The sequence below is a fragment of the Prosopis cineraria genome, unplaced genomic scaffold, assembly GCF_029017545.1.
Source record: "Prosopis cineraria cultivar Desert tree isolate PC_DT_omini unplaced genomic scaffold, ASM2901754v1 PC2, whole genome shotgun sequence".
In the NCBI taxonomy this organism is placed as follows: Eukaryota; Viridiplantae; Streptophyta; class Magnoliopsida; order Fabales; family Fabaceae; genus Prosopis; species Prosopis cineraria.
Window position 1 is genome coordinate 12,898,181 of NW_026555333.1, and position 13,124 is coordinate 12,911,304.

Consider the following 13,124-nt stretch of genomic DNA (forward strand, 5'->3'; position numbering starts at 1 on the left):
AATTTCGGGGATAATTGATGAAAGGGGTCAGTGTTCGGTTGAAGGAGTGTTTATTTCAAGGAGCTGTCACGCAAGTTTTGAGGCCTACAACCGCAGAAGCTGCATTATTTATTTATTTTGACATCGCGGCCACACTCTACATTCACAAACTCATGCTCCAAAATTCCACGTATTAAGATTTAGTAATAAACCCAATTTCCTGTTGATAATTGACCCCAAAATTATGAGTTAAAGAGCACCTGTGATTGTAAACTTATTTTTTATATAATTTTTTTTTCAACTTTTAAAAATAATATAATCTAACACTTATTATTAATAAAAATTCATTTTAATTATTAATTAATTATTAACAAAAATTAATTTTAACTATTAGTTAATTATAAAATGATAGAAATGGGCATCAAAATTAATATAAATGATCCAAATATTATAGATAAAAATACCAAAATCACATAAAAATATCAAGAAAATTTTATTATTTTTTTATAATTTTTGAAGCCTTTTTCTAGTTATCATTTTATAGTCAATCAATAGTTAAAGTTACTTTTATTTACAGTAGGAAACAAATTTTATTGTTTTTAAATTTGAAGGCGAACATGATATAAAAAAATAAGGTAAAGAGGTAAAAATACTCATAAAATGGTTAGCCAGGGGCACTTAGTTTTCTAAAGTGAGGAAAAGGATAAAAATACCCATAATATTATATGGGTATGTGTAAAAGTAATAAAACCGTTAACTTTAACTTAATGCTATTAACTTTGACCATTAAATACTAATTGTACATGCCACATGTCAGTCTTTGTTGATGTAAACTAATAAAGGGGCAAAAATACCTATAAAATTATCGACCAAGAGCAAAAATGCCCATAACATTTTTAGAGTTGGTGTAACAGTAATAAATCCATCAAATTCCTTAAATGTTGACTATTTGGCTGACACATGAGCAAAAATTGACTATTTCTTACTGATGTAGACAAAAAATATTTCCAAATAAATTTTTATAGATGTTGATTGTTCATTGTATAAGTATCCATAACGTTACCTTTGTCAAAATCCATGCCACATGATTTCTTTCCATCTCCACGTATCTTGCCCCCATCCTTCCTCCCTCTCCACCCAATTTTTTTGTTTATAAAACTTGATATTCAACATAGTAAGATAAGTTGTACATAATCGAATATCGAGAATGAGCACACTTCCTATGCCGCCCTACCTTAAGAACATTGTCACAATCTTAAGAAATTTTCTTCATGATAGGTTCAAAATTTTCAAATGATTTTCGCCACTGTAGTAAAGAAACAAATGATTTAATTTAATATTAAACTAAAATGACTTTTTTTTTCATTTTATATCCATACCGTGACCGATTAACCTCTAAAAAATTTCATTTGTAAATATTTTTACCCATATAGCAAAAAAAATAGTCAACTTTTATTTAGATGTCAGCTAAACAGTTAATATTTAAAGGATTTAATGGATTGATTACTTTTACACTAATTTTGATAATATTATGGGTATTTTTACTCTTAGCCAATAACTTTGTGAGTATTTTTGCTTGTTGTCGATGACTTTGTGGATATTTTTGCCCTTTTATTAGTTCGTATCGGAAAAGACTGACACATAACATGCACAGTCAACATTAACAATCAAAGTTAATAGTGTTAGGTCAAAGTTAACATTTTAGTCATTTTTGCACCCACCCATATAATGTTATAGGTATTTTTGCCCTTTTTCTTACTTTAAAATATTAGATACCTTTAGCTGATAACGTTGTGAGTATTTTTACCTCTTTATCTTAAAAAATAAGTTTATGATCCTAAGCACTCCTGTACTTATAATTTATGGGTCAATTTTGCTCTTTTACTCAATTTTCTACTTATCTTTAATATAAGACCAAAGTATAGTAATTCATGCTTCTTTTTTCCATTAATTTTATCCCTATTTATTTATTATTATTATTTTAAATAATAATTTACTATGGTTATTAATTGCAGATAAATGTAAAGTTGAAAAGTTATATAATGTTTTCCCCATAATTTCAAGATTATAACTAACAATTTTTAAAAGCATAAAGTTAATTAACTTCATCTTACATTAAGAATTGATGTAGTGTACTTTAACTTTGTTTTGCACCATTTTTTTTTTGTTGCCCTTTATTTTTTGTGCACTCATTAATGCTAGATAAACTCTAAAAATTGATAATAAAAAAATATTATTTACACATTATCCGGCAACAAAGTTTTCATATATTAAATGAGCTAATATAGAATGTTAGTCGTGTTTTTGTCAATTTGCAACCTTTTAAATTTTAAGCAATAATACAATTTGTAGTTCCCTAAATTTGTTTTAATTATAATTTAGTTCTTGAAATTTAATATCTATCAATTAATAAATTCTTAAAATTTAAAAAATCATATACGAATAGTCATTTAGGTTTAAAAGAAAAAAATAATATAATATCTCACAAGAACTAATTATGCATGGTTTTGAAAGTTTAGGGACCCGGTTCATAATTATTAGATTTTAAGGACCAAATGATCAATAGCTGATATCAAAAGTTTCATTATCGCCAATTTTTATACACCTAGCAATCACCAATACTTATTTGTTAAATGGCTTTCCTTATAATTGATCCCTCCAAGCAACTAGCTTCGTTCTTTCCAGCATGATTTTGTCAATCGCTACATTTCGTTAAAAAGAAAGCACAGATCCTGTAACGGTGGGGAAATAAAAGAAAGCGCGCACATTTATTATTGTTTTAAACCAATTTTTTTTCCTTTTAAATAAAAAAGTTAAGTCGTCAGCCGATAGAATAAGAAAAAGTGCTTCAAAATGTTCTTTGGCGTGAATTCTCGGCATTTAAAGTAAAAATAATTACAAACAATTAGTAAGAATTTGATCCATATATAAGTCATGGGATCTAATCCCTCGCTAGGATCGACAATAGTCCAGAGTACGTACATCACGCCCAAAAGTGGTGCAGAGAACTTAATGATCGTCCATTTATGATCCCGCCCAAGCATGTGGCATGTGGCTCAGAGCTCAGAGAAGAAGAAGAAATTCGTGCGCATAAATTCAGAACTGGACCACTAGCTTCCTCTGGTCCTTGGTATACACTACACCCATACTCTACTGTAAAAAAAGATTACAGCAATGCTTTTAGTTTTAACATAACAGAGTGCGTTATTGAACCAGTAATAATGTACTCGATTAACGCTTGTTTTAATGCAGACACATCAATCATATATATACATATCATCTTGATCGCGAGTAGCTTTATTTGGATCAATCAGAACAATATTTAAAGCCATGCATCTTGTGGGGCACTTTGAAATCTGATCATCATCACTTGCTTGACATTTCGAAACGAATATGAAGGTTTAGACTATTGACACGACCAATAATTGCACCAAAATCCCTCGCCGCTCGCGGAAGGAAAAAAATCAGAGAGTTCAATTCCCTCTTTTTACTGTCTCTGTCCGAATATGAAGTAGACTGAAATTTCAGCTCTGCAATTTAATGAGGCTGAATTGTTAGCATCAGGCTCGTCATCAAGAACCAACCAATATTAATAACAAAGCTAGACCACAAGTAGTTGTATGGTTTGCTTCTTTTCTTTTCACACATGCTTGGGAGAAGATATATAGAATTGAATTCTCTCACGATTCATGAATATTATTACATCAAACTCTTGCTTCAAACTTTGTTATGCAAGTGTTTTGAACCTATACATAGCCAGCGATTCAATCATCTTTAATAACAGAGGATCAGTGATTAGTATTCTCTCTATATGCTTTTCATCATCTCTTGAACTTTGTGCTCAAATGGTGATAGTGGGATTTGATTAATCTAATAGGAGGTGCGTGTATATTATAATGTACTACAATATTAACAAACTACATATTGAATTTAGTGCAGAGAGCGATAGAGTAGACTATACTGTGGCTGGTTCATCTGCCAATATTTATAACCAAGTTTCTCCTTTCGTCCATGAAGCAAGGACCACCAAAAGTACTCATTTATTAGAGTTCATCTGTAACCAAATCTTCTTTTGCCCTTCTCATTAACTCTTGTTTATGTATGAACTATATATCTAAAAGCAAATCCGAATATGATGTCTATACCAGGACTCCAAGATTCAACGCAAAATAAGCTTTCTCATGTGGGACTAATTGCTCGTTCTCTCACAAGAGATGCTTCCAAAAACAATAGAGGAAAACCCAGGGAATTGTATAGTTATATCTACCACAAACCAGGGCATTAAATGTGGTCACAATTAAATAGGTACGTGCAATTAATAATTCATATTTTAAAATCGAAAGATGCCAAGCCAGTGAGCTAGCCACCCCTCCTTAATTCTCTCTCCTTGAGTTTTACATGTCATGTGTGTGTGTGTGTGTGTGTGTGTGTTTCAATATAATACTGGGTTCGTGATTGACGTCCATTTAGGGATCTGAGATCTGCAGAGAGAATAGTGAAGACGAAGATGCCAAGTACTGATGGCTTGGCTGAGAAGTCTTTCAGAATCAAGGAGGACGGAGGGTTCTTCTCGAGGCTTGTGGCGAAGGAAGCTTCCATGGCTAACTCGTCTTCGAGGGTACTGTACTACGGAGAAGCTTCAGTCGGAGTTCCTTTCAGGTGGGAATCAAAACCAGGAACTCCGAAGCATCCTCTGAGCGAGACCTCTCTTCCTCCATTAACACCCCCACCTTCCTATACCTCCAAGTCCAAGCCAAACCCTAGAAATCCAAACAAGAAGACTACCCGCAGTATCATCTCAGGCATTTCGAGGGCACTACTCGCAGGCTCTGGAAAGGTTCACGTGTCTCCTTCTTCGTCTTACTGGTCGTCGTCGTCATCGTCGCTTTCGCTGGGATATTCATCTCCTTCTTCATTCTCTGTGAGGTCAGCGACATCAAAACTGGGCTCTGCTTTCAGGTACAAAAATAGAAGATCAGGTGGATTTAGAAGCTGCGCTCCTAATTTAGGGAATGCAAAGAGTTTGTTTCTGAAAATGGTGGGGGCATGATGATGGAGCTAGTGAAATTTTCTACGTCCTGGTTTGCTTATTGTAGAGGTCTCTTGAGTTGTTGATGAGTGCACTTGAAAAAAGTGTGTGTGTGGGGGATCATAGCTCATGATCAATATTAACAATGTATATGCAAGAATCCAATTCCCCCATTATCATGTGTCATTGAAGAAACTGTTATTATTTTAGAATCACGAGTCATTTGAATTTTCAATAACCAAGTTTTTCGATACTTCCTGTGCGCACAAATTCTGGCAAGCGGAGAGGAAAAAACATAGAAATAAGTGTGATTTATTGAATATGAAATGTTGAACGCTCTAAGAGCATGAAATTTTCTCAGTTGATTTCCCGTAAAGTTATTTCCGTCTGCAAGACCTATGAGTTCGTGTGATTGAATATCTCAAATAGTGTTATATGAGGATTTGGGTCCTCTTCATACTCTTGCCCAATACATTTCTACATATTTAATCCCATTCATTGTTTAATTATTCATTTAATTTAATAATGTCATATTGCTAATTCTGGCATTAAAATAAATAGATTATTTACTATTATTATTTAAATGCTTTTGAAAATAAATTTATAATACTTATTTATGATAATCAGTAGATGAATAGTATATTTATTTTAATATCATAATAATAAATCTGACACCATTAAATTATTAGATAAATAATTAAATGAATGGATATAATTAGATATATAAGGATGTATTCAAAGAGTATAGAGATGATCCAAATCTGGTTATGTTTGGTATCTGCAAGTCCAGAACCTGTGGGTGCAAGATTTTTTTTTTTTAGATAAAAAGTAAAAAAAAAAAAGGTAGCAAAGCTGCTATTGGATAACCGAATTCATTAATTATATTGTAGAGCATTCAAGTTTTGTCCCTTTCATGAATAATTGAATCTCTCATATTAAAATTGTATGGCAACAAATAGATAAGGAAACGATATCTTCAATTATTTTAAGTATAAAGTTATAATGAACTAATTTTCATGTGTTTTTTTTATTCAAATCATCCCAAGCCTGGCTGGAAACAAATAAAGAAAATAAAAAAATAAAAAAGGCTCCAGCTGGAAAAATTCATGACTGATGGAATGTATAGTGGAGACAGTTATGACGGCTTGGTGAAGTAACTAAATCTAATCTCAGCATATTATAAAATAATGAATTGAAGCAGTTGATCCTTAAATGAAGTTTTAATGTTACAATAATTTATTTAATTTTTTAAAAAAAATATTAAGAAAAAATAAATGCAAGGGGTTATGTCACGATCGCCTACACTAAGAGATTGATAGGGACCCAAAATTGGGAAATTATGGCATGAAAACGTTACTCAATGACAGTATTAACTGGAAAATTAGCCAAAAGGCTGAGTCTAACACAAACGAAATTGCAGAAGAAAATAGAAGAAGGGGATAGAGAGAAGAGAAGTCGATACCAGGCGTAAATCATCAAATGTTCCTCTGTGCCTTCCACGATGCCCCTTCTGCATATATATTAATATATTTCACTTAATAATATAATACCGTAGTCCATCAATCCTTTTCCTGACCTATTCACAATTCTCCAAGCCCACTGCCTCCATTATTACTCTTGGGCCCATTCATGACAGGCTATTTCATATATTTTCATTCTCACCCTCTTAATGGTTGGTCTGTAAAAAAGAATGCACAAGTATTCATCAAGTTAACAAAAAGAAAAAAGTTTGATCTCTCACAGTATGTAATTATATTTCTCTTTAGTATTAGCAAATAATAATAAAAATTCAAAATATTCATACAGTAAATGATGCTTAAAAATAGTATACTTTGTGGGCTTGAATGATATTTGTATTCTGGGTGTCTCTCTTTTCTTATGTTTTGCTTTGAAAGAGCCCTTTCTCCTACCAATCAACAATATGGCTAATTCTTAATAATTATGGACAATGTATTTCAGTTGTTTGTTGGGCATCCACATGACAACACAGGTCCAAGAGACTCTCAATTCGATGGCGCGTCTGGTCCGTATGAAGAGTATTTTCTCGTACGTGTTCAAATCAACTGGTGCATTTATACGAATAATTTTTAGGTCAAGATGTTCCTTGTGATTATGTGATTTATTAGCTCACATTTTGAAGTGATAGATCCCAGACTTACAATTTTAGGCAACACACACACACACACACAACTCATCATTTGATTGAAAACCTTACAACTAATTGTTAACGTAGGCTAAAAAGAGGTCATCTGCTTAGGTTGACATGCTTATATATGCTTTGAAATTTGGAGCAAAAAGTTACATGAACATATTATACAAAACTCGTTCAAAGGAGTTCCATAATAAACTTGTTAACATGATGGAAAAAAAAAATTGCATTATTTTATAAGTTAATTTAAAATATGGAGAAATGAGAGAAGAGAACAAACAGGTTAAAACTGGTAAAAGATAGCACCACATCTCAAGATTTCAAGTTTATAAGTCTTTTCATTTTATTATATATATATATATATATATTACTTATTAGATTTAACTTTATTCACTGCAAGATTTGTCATGTTAATTTAAATCCATTCGCATTTATACATCTGAATAGAAATAAATAGAAGGAATTTCATATGAATAGAATTGAATGATATTAGAAATCTAAGTCCTTATGGGTCAAATGTACGTTATATTAGATATGGTAGATCAACCCATCTCCTCCAATTCATTAATGACATAGAGAGAGGGAGAGAAAAAGAAAAGAGCTACCCGGCCATTGAAATCCAAACGATCCAAGCTTTATAGTGATACTAGAGTAAGACCATACGTCAATATATGTTGTTGAGGGTTGGCGTCTAGTACTCACCATGTCGAGACTTTAATACGCATAATTGATCCCATAAAAGACTAGTATTTTCAACCGAATGTTTGTTTCATGTTTTAAAATCGAAAATGTTATCCAAGGAAAGAAGCAAGAGTTTTAATTTTAGGGTTTATTTTCAAACACCGTTGAAGAATCTCTTGGTTCTATGAGGTCTCACTTGGCATTTCTTAACAGGCCAGCCAGTAGAAGTGGTGGTGGCATAGGTTCTGGGTTTACGTGCAGTAATGCAGAAAACTAATCATATAATAGTATATATACACAGTGATTTATTTATGAGGGGTCAAGATTAAAAAGCATATGTATTACAAAACTTTCATAAATTCTGGGGGCCTGGCGAACTATCTATATAATATTAAGAAAAATTTAAAAACGTGCGGAGCTGTGATTTCTACTGGTCCCCCCTCCCTTCAAGCTTGTATGGGGGGGGGGGGGTGTGTATTGAAGTTAGGTTTGGGAAGCTGAGAGGAGAAATATAAGGCGACTTGTAAGCTCAAAATACGGGGTCAAACAAGAATGGATGGTGCCACCTTGCTTAGAGCCTAAGCATTGCTTTTATGTAATTTACTTATATAATACCAACCCTTTCCATTTCAATTTCCAAATACACTCCTCTCTTTCACCACCCACTCTGATAGATCAGTACTTCTCAATTAATATCCTTCCCCAGAAATTAAGAGAAACTCTTGTTTTCGTAATCCGTAACAATTATATATGGTCTGAGTCTGCGAGCCAACTCTTCTGGTTTCTCTTTTTTCTGTGATATAAATTACTGCTAGGTAGACTAACTATATTGATTCTGAATGACACATATCAAATAAAAGGAGCTGGATGGTGCTTTTGGTTCCTTTGTATTATGTTAAGGTGTGCTTCAAGGGAAAACTACTCGTGATTGTGAGTGTAGTGGACAAATAGTTCAGCAGTTAAGCGTCTCAGTCATATTATACAACATTTGGAATTCTATTACTGCAATAAAAAAAAATTAATTAGAGCTTTTGAAATAAGAATCACTGTGCTATAGATTCTTACATGTGTCTAATGATTTCTCTAATATGAAAAACTTGCTGGGTGAGATGTCTCGAATTAGCATATCTCTATCCATCAATTATCCATCACACTGCAAAAGTCGTTTTCTATCACTAACAAGATTATCAACTTATCGTGAAAGGTGTCCAATCTTTTCCCTCAACCCTTAATTAATGTCATATGCTTGTATGTTAATGCAGTGATCATTTAAAAGAAGAATTGTTCTCAATCAGAGAGTTTAAATAAGTAATTTAGTAATCATGAACTGCTGCTAGTGTATCTATTATCATTGAACTTAAGATATATCAATCAAAGGAGGAAAACTAGAAACTTCTGCAAATTAAGAATAAGTATATGTAATAAAACAAGGGAGGGGAAATTCTTGTTTTAATTTCTCTCTGAGACCCAAATAATAGTAGATTGTATTCCAAAACTATATCCATCAGGAAGTTTATGATGTATGAATCGAAATCCAACTAAGAAATTACTTTGCTTTGAAGACTTTAGTTCCCCAAAAAAAAAAAAAAATACTCAACTAATCTCTATGTCCCAAGTAGAATTCTAAATATATATGGCAGCAGATATTTCCTCAGTAAGAATGAGGATACTAAAAACTACTGATCTAAAACTAAAATGGAGTCACTAAGTTACCTTTGAATAAAGATAAAATCCCAGGTCAACGTTGATACACTCTTGATCCAAGTTGGTTAATTACTGATATTTTAATGGCGAATCACTTGAACATATGACACATGAAGTCTGAGTGGAAGGCAATATATGAACACAGAAACATGCTCAGCTTCTTGATAATATATAGTATATAAAAAGACTAGCAAGTTGGTGAGGTTTGGCCTCAGTAAGAAGCAAGTACCACATGCATGGCGGCAATCGAATCAGAAAGTTTATTAAGAAAGTCAAACACATTTAAGAACTCACACGTGAGCAACCAGTAATAGAGCTGGCATATATACACCATAACAATTATATATATTTAAAAAAAAAAAAAACGCTTCGATCCCTCTCTCCCTCTCTCTTCTTCTTCCTCTTCCTCTTCATGATTGAACTTTTTCAGAGAGTACACAACTTAATATTCTGATAGTTAAAAGTCTATAATTCCTGAAATTCAATTACACTCATCTTTTGCTTCTCACTCTCTTTAAGCTATCTTGCAAACTATTTATATTATCTATGTCTTTTTATGCAACTGATGTAATATATATTCCTTTTTGTCTATTTCTTTGAAATTAAAAATAGCTGGACCGCTATGTATACCTTGCCTTTTAAGCACACTCATTTTCTACTCCTATTTTCCTTTCCTCTCCTCTACACTTTTGGATTCTATCTCTCTTTCTAATTATTCTCTCCCAAGCTCACTCCTACTTCATAGTCCGAACCGAGAGAGCATGCCTGAATGTCCAGAGAAAGGTAATCAGTCACACAAGCATGATAGATCTCCCTCCATCTCTTAATTATACCTTCTTAACAGATACCTTCCTACTGTTTTAATTACTAGAAACCTTTCATCCCTCCATCTTAAGTCAAAATTTCTCAAACATATGGGATACTCTATTGTATATATTTAGACCTAAGTTTTAGTTCTTTTTATGATGGATATAGCTATGGCGATCAAACTAATGTTCCAGTAGCTTTCTCCCCTTACAATAATTAAGATTATGTACTGCACACAAATAAAACAGTCTGATATAGGGTTTTTTTTTTTTTTTTAATTTTGCTGATTAATCTTGTGATTGCTCTTTATGCAGGGAAAATTTTGAAGAGATAGGGAAGAAGATCAAGAGGGAGGGAGATGTTTCATCGCAAATGGGAAGAAGACACATGTTGGGCCCTCCTGGAACCCTAAACACCATAACCCCTTGTGCAGCATGTAAGCTCTTGAGGCGAAGGTGTGCTCAGGAATGTCCCTTTTCTCCTTACTTTTCCCCTCATGAGCCCCAGAAATTTGCTTCTGTTCACAAAGTCTTCGGTGCTAGCAACGTCTCCAAGATGCTCATGGTATACCATATATACAATCCAGATTAATACTTACCAACTGCTTTATTAAGAATAAAACTTTCTCTATGAGCAAAAAGAAATTAATGAATATATATGGCTTGTATATGTTTTATTTTATAGGAGGTACCAGAGAGTCAAAGAGCGGACGCAGCAAATAGTCTAGTGTATGAGGCAAATGTGAGGCTTAGAGACCCAGTTTACGGATGCATGGGCGCAATTTCTGCTTTGCAGCAACAAGTTCAATCTTTACAAGCTGAACTTAATGCAGTAAGGGCTGAAATACTTAAATACAAACTTAGGGAAGCTACTAACATCATACCCTCCCCTCATCATATTCCTGTCCTCCCTAATTCCTCTCGGGCCGTGTCAATCGCCGCTCCACCACCTCCACCACCTCTGCCGCCGCCGCCTTCTCTTCCTTCTGCTTCTGATTCCTCTTCTTCCATGTATACCCAAGTCCAGCAGAGGCCTCCCACCAATTATACCACAATTTCAAGTGATAATATTTCCTATTTTGGTTAAATTTCCAGACATCAAATAATAATATTCCATTTATTTTTCCATCTCTACTAGGCACCAGCTGGGGGAATAAAGTAAGGGAGAAAATGATGAGAATATAATTATTGGAGATTAATTGTTATGGGCTGTAAACTTTTCTTCTTCTTATTTTTATTTATACTGTCTTAATTAATCCATGATTATGCCCAAGTTTTCCCCTCTATACATGGTTAATTTAGTGTAAATTTTCTTCTCTCCTTTTAATTACTTGCCTCATTGTTTGTGATTTCTGTCCATCCCCTTCTGCATTATTTTCCCTACAGTCCCATTCAAGATTCAGGCAGACAAATAGTCTCTTCATTACTTCATGATGAAGCGAGAAAAAGGAAAAACCTTGCACAATTAATGATACAGAAGCTATTGCAATTTGAATATTGGAAACCATGTACGGGCGAGAGAGTTTGCTTGTATTGTTGGGTTTGGAAATAAATTGGCACGTGCCATCTCTGACTCTCTGGTTTAATATGGACCGTCAAGCATGCTAATCCGTGCCATTGAAGTATCTAAATTGCTGTCTGAAGTTGCGGGAGACAAAAGGTAAGGTTGTGTGAACTTGTGATCTTCACCATATATATGTTAATATGGGAAGCACAAACAGCTCAGCTTTTTTTTTTTTTTTCTGTTCCAGATTAATTAGATAGCTTGCTATACTAGCTGTCACTTCACTGTTTCCATCCTTCTTATTTTATTGTTCTTAACAGTAAAGAGTTGGCGATATTGATAATTATTTTTAGCTTTTGGTGCTTATTATATGATAGCGATCATTGAAATGACACGCAGATATTAATGCGTCTCTAGCAAAATCTTCATATATCAGTTAATGGTTTTCTACTGATTTACTTTCTTGCTTACGCATGTCAACTATCTTTCAAAGTTCCCTTGTATATTCTTAATTAGCACCGATAAAAGTGGGATTCACACCTGCGAATCAGACATGAAATGTCAGTATATATAGAGCAGTAGCACTAGGAGACATTTTTGAAAATTAATGAGAACTTCGCTTTGTTAATTAATTGACTAAACGAAATCTTTAGATTTAGAACATATATTAGGGATAGATTTCATTGAAAACCTGTCTCCTGTTAACTTGGAATATATATATATGTACATCGACTAATTTCCTAAAATATTCTCTCAGAATATAACGAAAAAGAAGAAATAATTTTACTTGGTGTATATCATATAATGTGAATGTATTTATGTTTGATGATTATAATTGAGACAAACAGCAAGGTTCCATGTTACAGTAAATATCAATTTACAAGCATGTTGATGTCAGCTACATATAAGGGCTTCCTTGGCGTGAGGATTTCAGCCAGCTTCCGAAGAGGAAGACCTAATCGTATAAGCAAGAACTACATAGAAAAGAATATTACACTTTTCTATTTTATTAATCCAGGACACACACACACACACACACACAGAGACCTTTCTTTTTCAGCATGATGTGAACAATTCAAATAATAACACAAATACCTAGCTGATGATTCAGAATAATTTTCCTTATTAAAGGGCTCTCTCTCGAGATGTGACATGTATTGGTCCCGTGTCATGATTGCTTAAACTCGTGGCATCTTTCTGGTGTTGACATAACCCTACTTCATTCCTTGTATTTGAACCAAATGTAACTTTCTTCCTTATAAATTAACCCTA

The 13,124-nt window shown here is 33.4% G+C and overlaps 2 protein-coding genes across 3 annotated transcripts; both read left to right on the forward strand.

Annotated features, from left to right (window-relative positions):
* The first annotated feature begins 4,161 nt into the window (after positions 1–4,161).
* Positions 4,162–5,261, forward strand: LOC129304237 (uncharacterized). The gene is made up of 2 exons (XM_054943930.1): positions 4,162–4,284; positions 4,450–5,261. Exons 1-2 carry the CDS (start codon positions 4,265–4,267, stop codon positions 5,027–5,029), a joined length of 600 nt encoding a protein of 199 aa, XP_054799905.1. The 5' UTR covers positions 4,162–4,264; the 3' UTR covers positions 5,030–5,261.
* A 4,856-nt stretch (positions 5,262–10,117) lies between these two features.
* Positions 10,118–12,264, forward strand: LOC129303279 (LOB domain-containing protein 15-like). Of its 2 annotated transcripts, none has more exons than XM_054942494.1 (3): positions 10,118–10,325; positions 10,664–10,913; positions 11,034–12,264. In XM_054942494.1, exons 1-3 carry the CDS (start codon positions 10,312–10,314, stop codon positions 11,433–11,435), a joined length of 666 nt encoding a protein of 221 aa, XP_054798469.1. In that variant the 5' UTR covers positions 10,118–10,311; the 3' UTR covers positions 11,436–12,264. The 2 variants fall into 2 exon arrangements, with proteins under 2 accessions (XP_054798469.1, XP_054798470.1); XM_054942495.1 differs by lacking the exon at positions 10,118–10,325 and adding an exon at positions 10,425–10,575.
* The last annotated feature ends 860 nt before the right edge of the window (positions 12,265–13,124 follow it).

What these genes read in the sequence shown, in the direction of transcription:
- LOC129304237 (XM_054943930.1), top strand. Translation starts at nt 4,265, where the DNA reads ATGTGGTCACAATTAAATAG. An exon ending in ATGTGGTCACAATTAAATAG is followed by an intron (nt 4,285 to 4,449) that starts GTACGTGCAATT and finishes ACGTCCATTTAG; the next exon opens with GGATCTGAGATCTGCAGAGA.
- LOC129303279 (XM_054942494.1), top strand. An exon ending in ACGTCTCCAAGATGCTCATG is followed by an intron (nt 10,914 to 11,033) that starts GTATACCATATA and finishes TTTATTTTATAG; the next exon opens with GAGGTACCAGAGAGTCAAAG.